Source organism: Salvia hispanica, chromosome 2, assembly GCF_029641045.1.
Source record: "Salvia hispanica isolate PSC_SH4W2 chromosome 2, Shi_PSC_v1, whole genome shotgun sequence".
Lineage (NCBI taxonomy): Eukaryota > Viridiplantae > Streptophyta > Magnoliopsida > Lamiales > Lamiaceae > Salvia > Salvia hispanica.
Genome location: NC_142693.1, coordinates 31,801,589 through 31,818,060, shown reverse-complemented (window position 1 = coordinate 31,818,060; position 16,472 = coordinate 31,801,589). Strand labels below are relative to the sequence as shown.

The window sequence follows — 16,472 nt, the reverse complement described above, 5'->3', positions numbered from 1 at the left end:
TCCGTCCCACATAATTTGGGACACTTTGACCCAGCACGGGTTTTAAGAAATCTAATAGAAAGTGAGTTGAAAAAGTTGGTGGGATGTGGGTAATACTTTTAAAGTATTAGTTTTATAATAAAATGTGAGTATGAATGAGTTAGTGAAATATGAGGTCCACTACCAAAAATGGTAAAAGTGAAATGTGTCAAATTATGTGGGACGATCCAAAATGGAATACTGGGTTAAATTATGTGGGACGGAGGGAGTATATAATATATTGGCCTATTTGGATGAAAAAAGTTTATCAATTTGGAAAGGCTATTGTAGTTGTAGCACATGGCTGTGTAGTGGCTGTGTAGGATTCAAAATCATTATCTACGCTGAAGCATGAGAATGTGGTCGAACTTGTTGTTTATTAATACACCATTCATAAAAAAAAATCACACCAAACTCTCAACATTATCTCTATAATTAAAGCACGCGCGGTTGCTATTGCTCTAACATTATTCTTTATTCGAATAGCAGATCTTTAGTAGTTTTACATGTCACGCCATGTAAATTATTTTTGATGAGGATGGAGGTTAATAGGAAGTCCATGAGCCGGTGCAGGTGAAGTACGATTGAACAATATATTCTCAGATGGAAAGACCTTGTCAAATTTGAAGGTAGTCACCAAATTGTGGATGAACACCAATATTACAAGCTTAGCATAGCCTCTCCCGGGACACATTCTTGCTCCTCCTCCAAACGGGACGAACGTGTAAGGCCGGCCAAGTCCCCTCAAAGCGCGATGGATCAAACTTGTCTGGCTCTGGAAAGTAGTCGGGATTGGAGTGGGTGGAATGAGGCGTCCACATTATCTGTTGAGTAATTGAGTTGTAAATCCATGAAGAAAGAAACATGAAAACATAATTACTCAGTAATAAATAGCTAGAATATGTATATACCTTCAATCCTTTAGGAATGGTGCTATCCTGAAGGATTCGAGCACGACGTTCCAAGTGTACTTCATCTTCTCCACATCCTTGTCCGTCAGCAACTCATCAGCGCCTTTCGATGCTAGAATCTCTAATTGCTCTACGGAAAAACACACAGAATATAATCGTGAATATTTCTTAAAACCCGAGGGAACATAGATAGACAAATTAGTTATGCACACCTTTGAAAACCAAGTCGTAAATGTGAGGAAGCTGGGAAAGATAGTGAATGACAACAATGATTGAAGATGAAACTTCATAGAGGGCAGGAACAAGCAAACCAACAAGAATGTTAGCAATCTTGGTATGACTCACAGGTCTCCCATCTTCTTCACTCCTGGCCAGCAACATCTTGGACAGCATGTCACCTCGTCCCTCGCTCGTCACCTCCAGCTCCTTCCTGCGCTCCCCACGAACCTCAGCAGCTCTGCGCGCACCAACCTGCTTCCCTTCAACGCGCGGTTGAAGTCCGTTCCAGGAAGGTTTACCGGCAGGGAGACGAGGCCATCAGTCATGAGAGAGAAGGGCACCAGCAACTTGTCCAGCCGCACTGGATCCACCACTCCCATGAACAACATGCATGCCAGCTCGAAGACGTATTTCTTCGTGGCGGGGCCTGCCTTCACCACTGAGTTAGGCATCCAGCCGTGGCAGAGATGCTCACGCGCCAACTTGTCCATCACCGGGATGTACTGCCTCAAGGTCTCCGGCTTCAGGACGTCCTGCTTGAAGTTGTGGAACGTGGCCTCCGGCTCCTGGTGCATCACGTGGTCGAAGTCCGGGAAGAACACTTTGATCACTGAGACAGGAAGCCAGGGCGAAAAGAGCTTCTTCTCGTTCATTAATACGAGCTTGTTGCCAGCTGCGCCACATAACACAGCCAGTTTCTCTCCGAACAACGATGTTCTGAAAGCGTCTACAGAATATTTCTGCATCCGCTCTTTCACTAATCTCTGATGCCCTAACAGGGCCAACTCCACATTTTCTCCAACGATCGGCCAGTCCACGGACCCCGGAGGCAGACGGCCGCGGCCCTTTCTGCAAATCAACGACAACAGATAAAGACACAGAGGAACAAGGACAAGAACAAAATAAGTTATCAAGTTCTCCATGCTTGTTTTGTTTCTGAGCTACCACTAATGTTATAACTCTTTATATACCCTTAAACCAACCAACTTTTTTTTTTTATATACACATGTTTCAAAATAGTTTCACTTTATTTTATAAGTGAATTACATGTCTAAATATTTAAATTAGGAAACTATATAAAACTCCTATACGTACTAAATATTCAATGTTCAATACTATTAAGTCAAAAGAGTACAACTCACCAATATTTTATACAAACTCACTTTCTTTATATTTAGGCCCTATATACCTGCAAAATATTACTCCTATCTGTTCCCAAAGAATATGTTTTTTAATTCAACACGGGTTTTAACGGGGACATCCCCTTTCCACACTCTGTATGAGCGCCAGCCCCCACCTTTGGTGGCAGCCACTCCGTCGCCTTCTACACCAGCTTCTGTGGCAGATCTTATTCGACAACGGGGCGAGCTCTTGGTAGACTTGCGACGGAACTTGGCCAAAGCTCAGCAGCGAATGCGAGACAGCTAATCGTCACCGACGTGATGTTCAATTTGAAGTGGGTGACATGGTGTTGTTAAAATTGCAACAATATAGCCAACATTCCGTTGCACGTCCATTGTCAGCTAAGTTAGCTCGGCGATATTATGGTCCCTTTAAGGTGATTGAACGCATTGGACATCGGCTACAATTACCAGCAGGTGCACGGATCCATGATGTTTTCCATGTTGGATTACTGCGTAAGTTCATTGAAGGTCAGGCTGGTCCTTCCCCAGCCGAACTCCCTTCAGAATTTATTGCGAACAGGCCCATTTCTACGCCCACTCAGATTGTAGGAAGCCGTGTTGTTTTGCATGCCGGACAGCCAGTTGACCAGGTTTTGGTTCGCTGGTCAGGAGATGACCAACCTACACCAACTTGGGAACCATTACAGGAGATATCACGGCGCTTTCCTTATTTGCTTCTTGAGGACAAGAGCGGTTCTAACGGAGGGGGAGTTGATACGAGTGTCTCTTTACCTACACTCGATCATCAACCAAATGCTACTGATTTACAGGACGAAGCACAACAATCGGACATAGAGCCAACTCGGAATGAACCAGCCAAGAAGAATCAGAGGCCTAGACGAGTAACCATACCGCCGGACCGTTTCCAAGACTACGTCCGACGTTCAAAGTGATGCTGCATGTTTGTTCAGTGTTCTTATTATGTTTATTGAGACTATTTTAAGTTTGTAATAGGATAGAGAGTCGAGCGTGTTTATAAGCTCCTTTCCGGTTTTTCTATGTGGTTCTTTCCCGTATCGCAAAAGAGAGTCGAACCACCCTAGAGTCCTTAGTATAAATAGAGCCTTGACTTGTGTTATTAAGTTTTTTATGAAATAACAAGCTCTATTTTAGTTGATCTTTGCTATCACTTTCTCGTTGAAAAACATACAAATCCTAGCGTGATCGACAGACATTGAATCTGCGACACTCCCTCCGTTCTGTCACGCAAGAATCCACCCTTTGGAACTCTGATAAGGACGTTTCACCTTATCACTTGGGGTTGTTTTTTTTGTTGGTTAAGTTTGTTTTGTTTTTGAATAATAATGTATTTTTTAAAAATAAAGTGATTGCATTTTCTTCGTATTCGTATCGAAATTTTAATTCCGTAAATTGTTTAATTTGGTGAATTTGTGAAATTTTTTTATTGCGGGAAGTTCGCGCGGGATGTCCGCCACTGTGCTGTAGGATGTCCTTATGACGTGGCAGTGCTGCGGGAGGTCCTTATGACGTGGCAGGAGGTGTTTTTGGGAAGTTCGTCGGGAAGGGCGACGGGACATCCATCCCATTGGAGATGCTCTTAGGGTATTTTATTTTCTTTTCGATTGTTTCAACTGAGATTGAATTAATCACAGTCCAACTATTTCAATCCTTACATCACAAAAAGGTATACGAATCAAACAAATGGAGTATCATTAACCCGCCTGTCCACGCTAATGAATTTATTGATCTCAATATGAAAATAAAACAGTCCACACTCAACAATACATTATTAATTAATACAGCTATCAACAAATACTATAGTATAATAATTTGTGAAATGCATGTCTAAAGGGAACGTGGAGGTTTAGATCTTGATTTTGGCGGATTGAAATACTTTCTCGGCACACTCGGCGTCACCGGCAGCTCCGGAATCGGCGGCGCTTTCGGAATCGGATGCGGCCTCCTCCTCTGCGGCGGGGCCGATATTCCAGCCGCCGGCACTGGCCGAACCGACGACGCCGGCGTTGGTGCAATCACAGCGGGTGGTTGAGTTTGAACAGGGGACTGAATTGGGGCAATTGGGGACTGAATTGGCCCATTTTGCGGCGGTGGTGATCGCCGGAGGTTAACCGGAGAAGAAGGCGGCAGTGTCGGAGATGGGCTTGAAGTTGGCGGCGGAGATGGAGCGTCAAGTGGAAGCGACGGAGCCGGTGTATCATATGACGGCTGAGGAGACGGAGATGGTGGTTGGACGGGAGAAGCAGCCGGCGGAGGGGTGTACTCCGGCGGCGAAGGCCGCGGCTTTGGGCCGAAGAATGTGAGGTTGGGGAAAAGCCAAAAGAAGGCAGATTGGCAAGTGATAGGTGAAAATTTTACCACAGCGGTGGGCCTAGTAATATTTATTGTCGAATTACTAATCATTTTCAGAGAGGCAGTTTGTGCTGCTTGTATGTGGCAGGGCGCACCGGATCTACTCTGCAGCTTCGCATAGCAGCCATCCGTGTCGTCAGAGTCCCCCGCGGTCTCAGCAGAGAGCGTCACGTTGAACTTCCCACTCTCATCAACGCCTCCGTTTCCCTGCGCCCTCATCTCATTCGCGTTGCACTTGATCACAACTTCAAACCCTGCAACTAGACGTATAGCGTTAACGAAAAAATATATAAATAAATTAAAAGTCGGGGGTGCTTGAGCCCACCCAAGCTAAATGATCAGTAGTACATACCTTGAGATGAATTGCGATTGTTTATGCAATCGCTGCAGTGCATAGCCCCGACTACCTCAAATACCGGGGTCTTGGCTTGAATGCAGCAAAGAAGTGAGAGTAGGAAAACACCGACGACCAAGGGATTAAGTCGAAGCCCCATTGCTAAAGAAAGTGTGAAGTGGATTTGATGAGAGTCTCAATGGCTAATTTATATTATGAGATGTTTATGTTGAAGGTCCCATTTGGAAATAAACACTGCAGCACTGGCACCGGCTTTGTTGATGGAAATTTACCTTTTTAAGATAGAATTGAAGCTTAGCTATTACAATACCATTTATTAACCCATACCTGCATACTTCAAGTGCATTCTACTACAAAATTTGTGCCATTGAAGTAGAAATAAATGGCACCATTTGTTAGGTGGATCTACGGGTTTTTTTTGTTAATTTAACTATTGGTACGTCATCCTTTTTTCGGAAGATAAAAAGATTGAAATTGATATCATGTTAATAACAAGCTTTTTTGGGTTGAAAATAGTTGGTAATACTGAGTTTGGTAGAAAGATAATGTTTATTATGCAGATTCAGTTTTAGTCAGAGGCTTATAAGGCTTTTGGAATTAAGATGCTTGTGTAGATTGCGCTACTGAGAACTACGTTTATTCGAATTAAGATGCTTGTGTAAATTGACTATTGAAAACTACGTTTTGGAAAAGACTTAAATTCCATATTATTCTTTGTAATTAAATTGTGAACTAATGCTTTAAAAGTTACATGGCTCTTTTATTTAATTTTTTGGATTATCTAGAGCTTCAAACATGGGTGAAGTTGTATGAGATCTCGAGCTGTGCCTTCACGAAACCAATATTGGATGCGATTGATCTTGATATTCTTTGTGTTGCTTATGGTGACACCAAATGATCAAAATGAGGCCACTGCCATGCTTCAAACTCATCATATTCGGAGTTTGTGTTGCTGTTCGATTTCTGACATTGTGTTTGGCGTGTAGAACACCAGAGTTGAATTGGGTGAGCGATGATGAACTCGTTTCTGAGTTCCAATTACATGAATTGATTAAGCTTGGAATCGTACTGAGATTGTATTGATATGCCAGCCAACTTTTTACAAGGGGACCATACTATTAAATTGTTACCAATTTAAGTCAAATAAAGGTCATTAAAGGTTATTTTAATCCCATGTGCTCGATGGAGAGGATGCAACAATTGAAAGGCTCCACCAAATTATTACTCCATTTTGGAATGACTAATGTATCTGTAACACATGATTTTGTAGCTTTTAAGTTTCTAAGGTTATGTTTGGATGAACACATGGACAGCTGTTGGTAGTAGTCCTTCTCAGTTCATAGGTGATTTTTCCATCGACTGTGGCTCGAGTGACACTTCTAAAGCTTCAAGTGATTGCAGGGAGATTTGCACCAAGATTGTAGACTCAGATATACTAGTTGGTGAGATCTTGCTACGTGATGATGAGCCAAAGAAAAGGCCACAAATGGCTCAAGTTGTGACACGGCTTGAGATTGCACCCCGAGTGATCTAGATCATATACATCTATCTGATGAAGTGAATAAAGTGGAAAACATCGAGCCACCTTCTACAAGTAATTAATCCAGCTAATCATGAAACTAACTTATCATCAACTCACTCAAACAACAAAATTAATTCAGACAAAAATGAAACTGACATTGCCTCAGGCTGATTTCTTATCATTCAGTCTCATCATATATAAATCGCAATTTGGGAAAATTCGATTCCCAATCATATTTTTGACTGTCTATCGCCGTCATCCCTGACTGATTTTGGCTTGTGTTTCTTTTTCTTTTCAATTTCTCATTTAAATCAATGAAATATACAAAAATGGTGATTTATTACTTTTTAAAGGTAGAATTGACCAGAAATTAATAAAATTTACTATTATTTAAATGAATTTTTTCCTTTCTTTGTCTCCTAGAAATTTCGTTGTTGAGAAAACATGTCGAAATATTGAAGGCATATATACTTCTAATCATGCAAATTGAGTTGTTAATGAGCATCAAAGAGTAAAGTAGATAATTCAATTATGAAGAATCAAAGAGTAAAGTAGATAATTCAATTATGAAGAATCTAGTAGTAGTACCTCATCCGTCTCATTACATCTGACTAGAGATGTTAATCGGGTCGGCCCATCGAGTTGCGGGTTAATAAGAATGGTTAATCAGGCTGTGATTTTTCCGGGTTATAAAAGTTCAATCCTAATCCTAAAAGCTCGGGTTTCGGGATAGCCCAACGGATTAATCGGGTTACTACCGATAAGATTAACATGCGATCAAACCAATAAATAATGATGAAAATTAGTTATATTCATAAAGTGTAAAATATTTAATTATGATAAATTTGAGATATATGCTAAAACTCAATTATAAACATGATCAATACTAATTTTTGTAATATTTCGTGAAATTTTAAAGCATATTTTAGGAATTTAAATATTTTTAAAGTGAATTTGAAGTTTTTAATTATTTATTAACTATTATATTAACAAAAATTCAATATATAATTTTTATATTTGATTATAAAATTGAAAATAGTTTTTTTAGTTATCTTTACTCTAAAATTAATCAATGAAGTGTCGAATTAGATGTAAAAGAATAAAATAATATAAACTTTATCGGGTTTTCGACCAGCCTATCGGGTTTTCGGGTCTGGCCCTAACGGGCTGCGGGGTTAATCGGGTGCAGGCTAATCGGATTTTAATTTTATCGGGCTAGAAATTTCCAGCCCTAATCGTATAAATTTGACGGGCTATTCGGGTCAGCCCACGGATTGCGGGCTACATTGACATTCCTACACGTGACACATTTATTTTGATTTTGAGCACATGTTTCTAGATAGGGGTATTTAGTGGTTAAATAAAGAAAAAATAAAATAAGAATCCAAAAAAATTTACAAAGAAAAAGTAGGAGAGAAATAGATTGTTATTTTTTACTATAAAAGAAAATGTCTAACTTATAATTAGAAAAAAAAAATTCATTTCACTTATATTAGAACGACCGGGAAAATAGAATATTCCAATTTCCAAATGTGATTGGTAGTATGTAATGATGTGGTCACTTCATTGAAGAAGCTATCTCAGTATACAAATGCGTCTTTGTAATCGTTCGGTAAATCGTGTTATGCGTTTCAGTTTTATTAAATTTGTTATTAAGTTAATCATGCTATTGATTATTTTCTCACCAGCCACCATTCACTCACCCTCCTCCTCCTACTGCCGGAAAGATTTCTTACTACACCTTTTGTCATGGTGCTCGCTCCAGCTACCGGAAAATCCCCAATTTTAGCTGAAAATGTGAGATCTTTAGCGGTTTGTCGCGTTTTTTCACTATCCGAGATCCAGTCAGCCACCGCAGATTTCAGCGACGACCACGTGATCGGAAAAGGTGGATTTGGGAAAGTCTACAAAGGCCTCATTGATAATGGGTCACTTTTTGTTGCCATAAAGCGTGGGTTAGGGAAAGGGCAAGGCCAGACTGAATTTGCTGCGGAGATTGAAATACTAAGTAAGTTTCGACATCGTAATCTAGTCTCTCTGATTGGGTACTGTGATGAACAGGGAGAGATGATTCTTGTTTATGATTACATGTCTAATGGAACGCTAGCAGATCACCTCTACAATAAAACGACACTCTCGTGGAATGAATGGCTTAAGATATGTATTGGAGCAGGGCGAGGTTTGGACTATCTTCACTCGGGTTGCTCCATCATACACCGTGATGTCAAGCCTACAAATATCCTTTTGGATGAAAATTTCACAGCTAAGGTTTCAGATTTTGGGTTGGCCAAACATTTAGGGCATGATATCTTACACAGCCATGTCTTCACTAATGTTAAGGGCACATTTGGGTATTTAGACCCAACTTATGTTACCACGAATGTACTTACAAAGGGAAGTGACACTTATGCGTTAGGGATAATATTATTGGAGGTATTGACTGGGATATCAGCGGTTGACACTAAAATGCTTTCAGAGTATGGCGTGTGTATGAGCATGTGGGCTCAAGAAAAAATTCAAAATGGAAAAGCTGATCAGATTGTAGCTTCAAATTTGAAGGGCGAAATCTCAGAAGATTGCTTAAAGACATTTGTTAGAGTTGTTAAAAAATGTTTGCATCCTGATCCCAAGAAACGACTCACAATGACTCAAGTTGTGGCGCAGCTTGAGTTAGCCATTGAACAACAGGAGAGGAAAGGGGCAGCAACAAAAAGATTACAATTTTGGCCATTTTGGAATAGAGATATACTGTTTGGTAAAAGTGAATTCTTTCTATGTTATAGTACATAATTTACAAATATTGGATGTGATGATCTTGATATTCTTTGTGTTGGTTATGGTGACACAGGATCAACACCAAAGTCCATCTCTGCCACTGCCATGAAAAAAGCCTTTCCACTAGCTGGTATGTATAAGCTCTGTCTGTGTACATATAATTTAGAATAGTAGGATATTCAAGTTGCGATATGATCTTGATATTCTTTGTGTTGGTTGGTTATGGTGATACAGGATCAACACCAAATTCTCAAAATGAGGTTGAAGTTAATATGGTGTCAAATGCCATCCCTGCCACTACCATGAGAGAAGCTGATGTCCCTTTCGTTCTATTCGGTGAAATAAAGGACATCAATTATGGTGATGTTAATCCCATGTATAATGGATTCAAAGGTGTCTTGAAAACTGGAGATGATGCAACAATTGAAATGCTCCACTTCATGCCAAAGCATAAATTTAGACCAAAGGTTTGGAATAGCTATATAATATATTGCCTATCTGGATGAAAAGGTTTGTAATTTGGGAATGACTAATATAGCGATAACATATGGTTTTGTAGTTTTCAAGACCATTATCTGAGCTGAGGCATAGGAACGTGGTCGAACTAGTTGTTTACAATTTGGATGGCCGTCAGCAGGTCTTGGCGTATGATTTTGCTCCACGAGGGTCCCTACACAACATTCTCCATGAACAACAAGGCATAGGTTCAAACTCAAACCCATATCTAACATGGTCCCAAAGAGTCCAAATCGCTCTTGGGGTCGCCAGGGGATTATGCTACATTCATGACCATGACGAGGAATTGATCCATCATAACATCAGATCCAACAATATTTTACTTTGTGATGATGACACTGCTATGATAATTGACCCTTTTCTATGGACTCAATGCCAATTTTGTGAGACAATATCATTGAAAGAGTGCCATCCTAGTCTACCAATTGCTCACAATCAGGAATGTGATGTTTACAACTTTGGTGAGATTCTCCTAGAGCTCTTGACAGGTAGTAAAATGCTCGTTGATAACACAGGACAAGCAAGACAGCGTCACATTGTGTCATTGGTATGCAGCACAACAATAAATTCTTTACCAGTGTCTTTGTTTCATGTATAATTAGTTTTAAATAATATGACACCGGTCATTACCACAGCTGGACTCAGACGTGGTACACAAGATTGTGGATGCTAGATTAGAGGCAGACTACCCGCTCGAGGCAGTTAAGAAGGTAAATAACTTGTTTGTCTGATAAGTCTCTTGCATTTGATTTCATGATTATGATAATTTGTCTTAAAAACAGATGGCTAAAGTTGCTCAATTGTGCCTTCGAAAATATTCTCGTCCAAAGATGAGTGCAGTTGTACAAGATCTTGAGCAGTGCCTTTTGCTAACCAAATCACACGCTTAGAGCTAACCAACTGAGATTGTATCTTATTGTGCATGAAAGCAAGAGATCTGAAGAAAGATGCCACCCGAAATGAAAGAAATTACTTCATGCATAAGTGGAGCACGCGTGATTGGTTTCGGTAGTGTATGATTCCGATTATGATATCTCATTATAATCTTCTTTATGCTTTCTCATTTGCCTTTTTTGTGTTGCATTTCCACTTTGTCCTGCTTTTTGGGGGAAAGTGTGGATCTTTATTTGATAATTTCGCAACTAAGTTGTGTTACATCATCATTGTATGCGGCTTTATTTCTCCAATGTTGCATTTGAAATTTCAGAATTTGGTGATTTTGTATTGGATGTCCGTATTAATGATAAGGTTGTGAATAGATACCACCAATGTGAGGTGGAATGAGAGAGGGGTGAGAATGCTGGCGTGCAAGATGGGGAGAAATTTCAGGGTATTTTGTATGATCCCAGAATTATTTTTAATCAAGGATATTTGTGTTTATTTACACTAAAATGACTGATATTTCTAATTTTCATAATCATGCCTGATATTTCTTTTTTATTGGGATGGGCTAGAATGATCGGTTAACTAGTAGTGAAAGTTATGTCTTCTTTTGTGGGCTTCTATAATCCAGATGTGCAGGGCAGCCCATTAATTTATTGGGCCACAACAAATAGAGCATTGCCAGCCAACTGCCTTACAAGTGGATCATACTATTAAGTTCTACCAGTTTATGTCCTTTTCATTCTATTCAGTGAAATAAAGGTCATTAATGGCTATTTTGATTTCATGTACTTGATATCTAATTGATTAACAGGAGTCCTGGAAATTAGACAGGATGCACCAATTGAAAGGCTCCCCTACATGCCAAAGCATTGATATGTAGCAGAGGTTTGACAATAACTATATATTGGCCTATCTGGATGATTTTTTTTATATTAATTTGGAATGACTAATGTAGCTGTAACACATGGTTTTGTAGGTTTTGATATCATTATCTATGCTGAAGAATGAGAATATGGTCGAACTAGCTGTTTATTTTCTGTTTAGCCGTCAGCAAGTGATTTTGCTGCATTGATGATAAGATAATGCAGAGATTTGGACTAATTCTCCAAGTGGTATATATTATAGTAGGATTGAATATGATGAGGTCTTGCTACAGATTTACATGAACTGCTGAGTAAATAATGTGTGGTGGGTGTGCAAACGAATGTGATCTAAAACTATTCCCAGTTGCAAAATAGCTCATCTCCCAGCATTGACTTTTGCTTTTGTTTCTTTCATAAATAAAATGATAAAAAGAATAAGTTACCAAAATAACAGGATAGATAGAATGGATCAATAATGATAACCTAACAAACTATGAGTCAAAGTTTTTTTTTAATACTTGTGTTACTAGAGTGCAAGCAACCTTCTTGAAAGAGAATCAACATTGATCTATTATCTCTATTCTTTTTTTGGAAAAAATGAATCTCTATCTTATTTCAACTTTCTTGATATTTATGAACACATGGATAGCTGTTGGTAGTAGTCCTTCTCAATTAATAGGTGATTTTTCGATCAACTGTGGCTCAAGTGACACTTCTAAAGCTACAAGTGATGGCAGGGAATGGCATGGAGATTTGCAGCCAAGATTTTCCTCCTTCCTGCAAATAAAGGGCTCATCAACCTCCTCGACTATTGTCTATAAGCCGCCCACCTCTGCCGATGATCTCGTTCCTCCCTATAACACAGCAAGGCTATCTCGTTATCAGTTCTCCTATTGGTTTCGGGTAAATCCAGGTCAGAAAATTCTCCGCCTTCACTTTAATCCGAGTCTTTATAAAGGATATAAAAGTTGCAAGGACTTATTTAGTGTGGATGCCGGCCCTTTCACCCTGCTCAGCAACTTTAGTGCTTCTCTTACTGCCCGTGCTCTTGGTGTGAGTTCTTTCGTCAAGGAATACTGCGTGAACATACCAGATAATCATCTGTTTGACATTGTTTTCTCTCCTACAAGTAGTCAGTTATTCGACACATTTGCTTTCATAAACGGCATTGAGATTATAGCACTGCCTGCTGGCCTCACTTACTTCCACGGACCTGATCAGGTCAGACTTCTAGTGGTTGGGAAGTCTCCTGTCTATGTCGATAACAGCACTGCACTTGAAATAATACGGAGGCTGAAGCTTAAAGATGATTCGGCTTCATCATCTGGTGATGGTGGTTACACGTTTGGGATGTGGGAAGCTGTACCAAAGCAGAAGCAAAAGAAACAAAGCGAGATCAAAAATATTACATGGACAACATCAGTGGATGTGGGATTTAGGTACTTGGTTAGGTTGTATTTCTCTGAGCTGTTACTCAAGTTGGAAGAGAGTGGTTCCGCTGTTGTCTTTAAGGTGAGGATCAATGAGATGCTAGTCGATTCTAGCATTCATGTGCTCGGAGAAAGGGGCAATGAAGATAGTCGCATCTCTAGGTATGTGGACTATATGGTGTTGATGAGAGGGCGCAAACAAGAGGGTAGACGTGACCTCGTTATCTGGATTGAGTCGAATGTGGATTTTACTGAGGAAACAAGACCCTTCAAAGGATTTGAAATTATGAAGTTGAGCAACCTTGAGTATAGTCTTGCCAGTCTGTATCCACCACTGTTGTCAGTGCAAGATTCATCACATGGGACACTACAAAATCTACAAATATTTGTTGGTGGCAAGAATATGATTGCAACTATTGCAATAACATTTCTTGTTGCAGCAAACATCATTTTTTACACATTGAGCCAGATATGGGGTGTTAATGCTAGAGGTGCAGAGGAGGAAAACTTGCTGTCGGAGAAGGCTATACAACTTTGTCGCCGGTTCTCACTGTCTGAGATCCAATCAGCCACCAAGAATTTCAGTGAAGCGTATATTATTGGAAAGGGAGGATTTGGTAAAGTCTACAAAGCCCTCATAGACGACGGGCACGAGACTGTGGCCATAAAGCGGCTAAAACCAAATGCAAGGCAAGGAGCACGTGAGTTCCGCACAGAATTTGAAACATTGATTGAGCTTCGACATGTTAATATAGTATCTCTGATTGGCTACTGCAACGAGCATGGAGAAATGATTATTGTTTAAGAATACATGGCCAACGGAACGCTGGCTGACCACCTCTACAAACTTGCAAAAAAGAGTGATAACGTCCCTTATATGCACTGGAAGGAGCGCATTTCTATTTGCATCGGAGCTGCCCAAGGGCTGGAGTATCTTCATAGTGGTCAGAGATACTCATACACCGTGACATAAAGGCTTCAAATATACTTCTTGATAAAGATTTTTCAGCTAAGGTCTCAGATTTTGGTTTGGCCAAATATTAAAACAGAAGCAAGTCGGAGAGTCACGTGAGCACAAAAATTAAGGGGACATTAGGATACTTGGACCCAAGTTATTTCTCCACTGGTAAACTGACCAGGAAAAGCGACATATATGCTTTTACTGTAGTGCTGTTGGAAGTATTGTGTGGGAGATCAGCAGTGGATCGACTGTATTTAGGCGATAATCAGATTCTGACCAAATGGGCTCTAGAAAACATAAGAAAGGGAAGAGTTCACCAGATTGTAGACTCAGATATAGTTGGTGAGATCATGGAAGATAGCCTTGAGTCATTTGTGGAGCTTCTACAAGAAGCTTGCTTGATGAGCCAAAGAAACGACCACGAATGGCTCAGGTTGTGACACAACTTGAGATTGCACTTGAGCAGCAGGAAAGAGCAACACCCTCTCTGGTTCAAGATGGTGTAACGAGTGATCTAGATCATATACATCCATCTGATGAAGCGAACATCAACAATAAAGTGGAAAACGGCGAGCCACCTTCTACAAGTAATCCAGCTAATGATGAAACTACCTTATCATCAAGCTTAGGTCCAGCCATGACAGCCTCCACAGATGTACAGGATGTTACACCATCTCGTGTAGTACAGATGGGCAGCAGAAAAGGTGGAACAAAGTCTACGACAAATAAGCCATCACTCTTTGGGTCATTGGGTGGATTTTGGAACAAAATAAAACCGTCAAGTAAAAATAAGCCATCAGTATTAGGTATGGTGACTATACAAGTAAAGTGTTATCTATTTATGGTTTGGTTCTTGTTACTCATTAGGCAATTCTGCAGGTAACCAAGCTGTGGAAGTGGTGAAAAAGAGCGACCAAAGTGTTAGTTTGCTTCCAATCACTGTCCCTGCCATTCCACTAGATGTGATGAAGAACATTACTGGTAATTTTAGCTTGAAGTGTTTGATTGGTAAGGGCTTCAGAGGAGAAGTTTTCTGTGCAATTCTGGAAACTGGGCAGCCGGCAGCAATTAAAAAGCTAGACTACAGCGAGCAAGACCAAGAATCATCACTGGTTTGGGCATAAGACTTGTATGTTAATGTAGCTTCATCTGTGGGAAAGAGATATATTGTTGTAATCTTGTGGTTTTGTAGGTTTCAGTTTTGTCCAACCTAAAGCATGAAAACGTGGTTCAGCTACTCGGTTATTGTACAGATGGAGACGAGCAAATCTTAGCTTATGAGTTTGCTCCTCACGGGAGCATACATGACATTCTTCATGGTAAGCAGTCTACCAACAAGCTTTATGGCCTAAAAAGAGTATGCAGCTAATGAACTGATTTGATTGTTAACTTAGCGAAAGCAAGTTCAGAAATCAGACGACGCATGCAGGTTCTGTCATGGACCCAAAGGCATCAAATTTCGATTGGAGCTGCAAAGGGATTGGAATACATTCACAGCATGACACAGATTCATCACAACATCAAGTCCACAAACATTTTGGTTTTTGGCAATTATGATGTTGCTAAGATCACTGATCTCTGTCTGTCAAATCCAAGATCTGATATGACAGAGTGTCTTTCCATAGTGGCTGGGACTCTTGGTTACCAAGCCCCTGAGTATGAACATTTGATCCTCTCTCAACTATTTATAATCTGATTATTCGATTGCGTGGATATTAATGATGAAATTATATATTAGATATTTGATGATTGGAGAGGTAAGTTGGCAGAGCGATGTTTACAACTTCGGTGTGGTGCTCATGGAACTCTTGACTGGCCACCAACCAATTGATCGCTCGTTGCCAAGGGGAAAACAACATCTTGTGAGCTGGGTATGCATACCCAATTTCTGTGTTAAGTATATTTCTTCATTCTCAGTATATTTTGGGATTCTCATTTGAAATATATAAATCAGGCAACACCAAAACTCACTACAAGCAAGGTATATGAGGTTGTTGATGCTCGACTGGAAGGAAATTATCCTCGAAAAGCTGTTGCAAAGGTAAACTAACTATTTCTTCTTCTCACCAATATCAGTTTGATTGGTGAAACTGTGTGTTGCTCCATTGTTGATCTACTTTCTTTCCGGCTTAAGCAGATGGCTGCAAGCAATTGCTGCCTCGTGTGTGCAGTTTGAACCTGATTCGCGCCCGACAATGAGTGTTGTTGTAAAAGAGCTTCAGTCTCTCTTGGGTTGCTGATCTTTTTTTCTTTATACGTTCGATTTTCCTTCTTTTTTTTTTCTCAGATTTTGACATGTAAATAGCATTTTTAAGCATTTGAATTTACATTTATTTTAATGAAATGACAAATTCTCAGACATTTCCAGTAACTCAGAAATAAAACATACTCCTAGAAAATCAAATGTTACTTCCAATAGTGATCTACGGTCAAGTAAAGATTAATCAGATGAGAACATTGAAGAGGCCACATATTTGTGAAACTTTGGCAGCAACTCACCTA

General features: G+C 39.9%; 2 protein-coding genes and 2 pseudogenes across 5 annotated transcripts; 2 read left to right on the top strand and 2 right to left on the bottom strand.

Moving 5' to 3' along the window:
* Positions 1-541: 541 nt before the first annotated feature.
* On the bottom strand, positions 542-2,074 carry LOC125192659 (beta-amyrin 6-beta-monooxygenase-like; annotated as a pseudogene).
* A 1,926-nt stretch (positions 2,075-4,000) lies between these two features.
* On the bottom strand, positions 4,001-5,194 carry LOC125202329 (uncharacterized). Of its 2 annotated transcripts, none has more exons than XM_048100705.2 (2): positions 5,016-5,194; positions 4,001-4,923 (listed from the first exon to the last, which is right to left on the bottom strand). In XM_048100705.2, exons 1-2 carry the CDS (start codon positions 5,155-5,157, stop codon positions 4,139-4,141), a joined length of 927 nt encoding a protein of 308 aa, XP_047956662.1. In that variant the 5' UTR covers positions 5,158-5,194; the 3' UTR covers positions 4,001-4,138. The 2 variants fall into 2 exon arrangements, with proteins under 2 accessions (XP_047956662.1, XP_047956663.1); XM_048100706.2 differs by having other exon boundaries at positions 4,001-4,917.
* A 3,015-nt stretch (positions 5,195-8,209) lies between these two features.
* LOC125208513 (uncharacterized) lies at positions 8,210-10,977 on the top strand. 2 transcript variants are annotated; one of them, XM_048108156.2, is made up of 7 exons: positions 8,210-8,548; positions 8,651-9,295; positions 9,389-9,445; positions 9,550-9,782; positions 9,875-10,378; positions 10,467-10,541; positions 10,614-10,977. In XM_048108156.2, the coding sequence occupies exons 1-7, from the start codon at positions 8,290-8,292 to the stop codon at positions 10,719-10,721; spliced, it is 1,881 nt and encodes a 626-aa protein (XP_047964113.1). In that variant the 5' UTR covers positions 8,210-8,289; the 3' UTR covers positions 10,722-10,977. The 2 variants fall into 2 exon arrangements, with proteins under 2 accessions (XP_047964113.1, XP_047964108.1); XM_048108151.2 differs by having other exon boundaries at positions 8,210-9,295.
* A 374-nt stretch (positions 10,978-11,351) lies between these two features.
* Positions 11,352-16,341, top strand: LOC125208504 (putative receptor-like protein kinase At5g39000; annotated as a pseudogene). Its single transcript, XR_016135112.1, has 8 exons — positions 11,352-11,601; positions 11,693-14,776; positions 14,850-15,082; positions 15,163-15,289; positions 15,365-15,626; positions 15,709-15,841; positions 15,925-16,011; positions 16,108-16,341. The product of XR_016135112.1 is annotated as a putative receptor-like protein kinase At5g39000 (transcript).
* Positions 16,342-16,472: the final 131 nt, after the last annotated feature.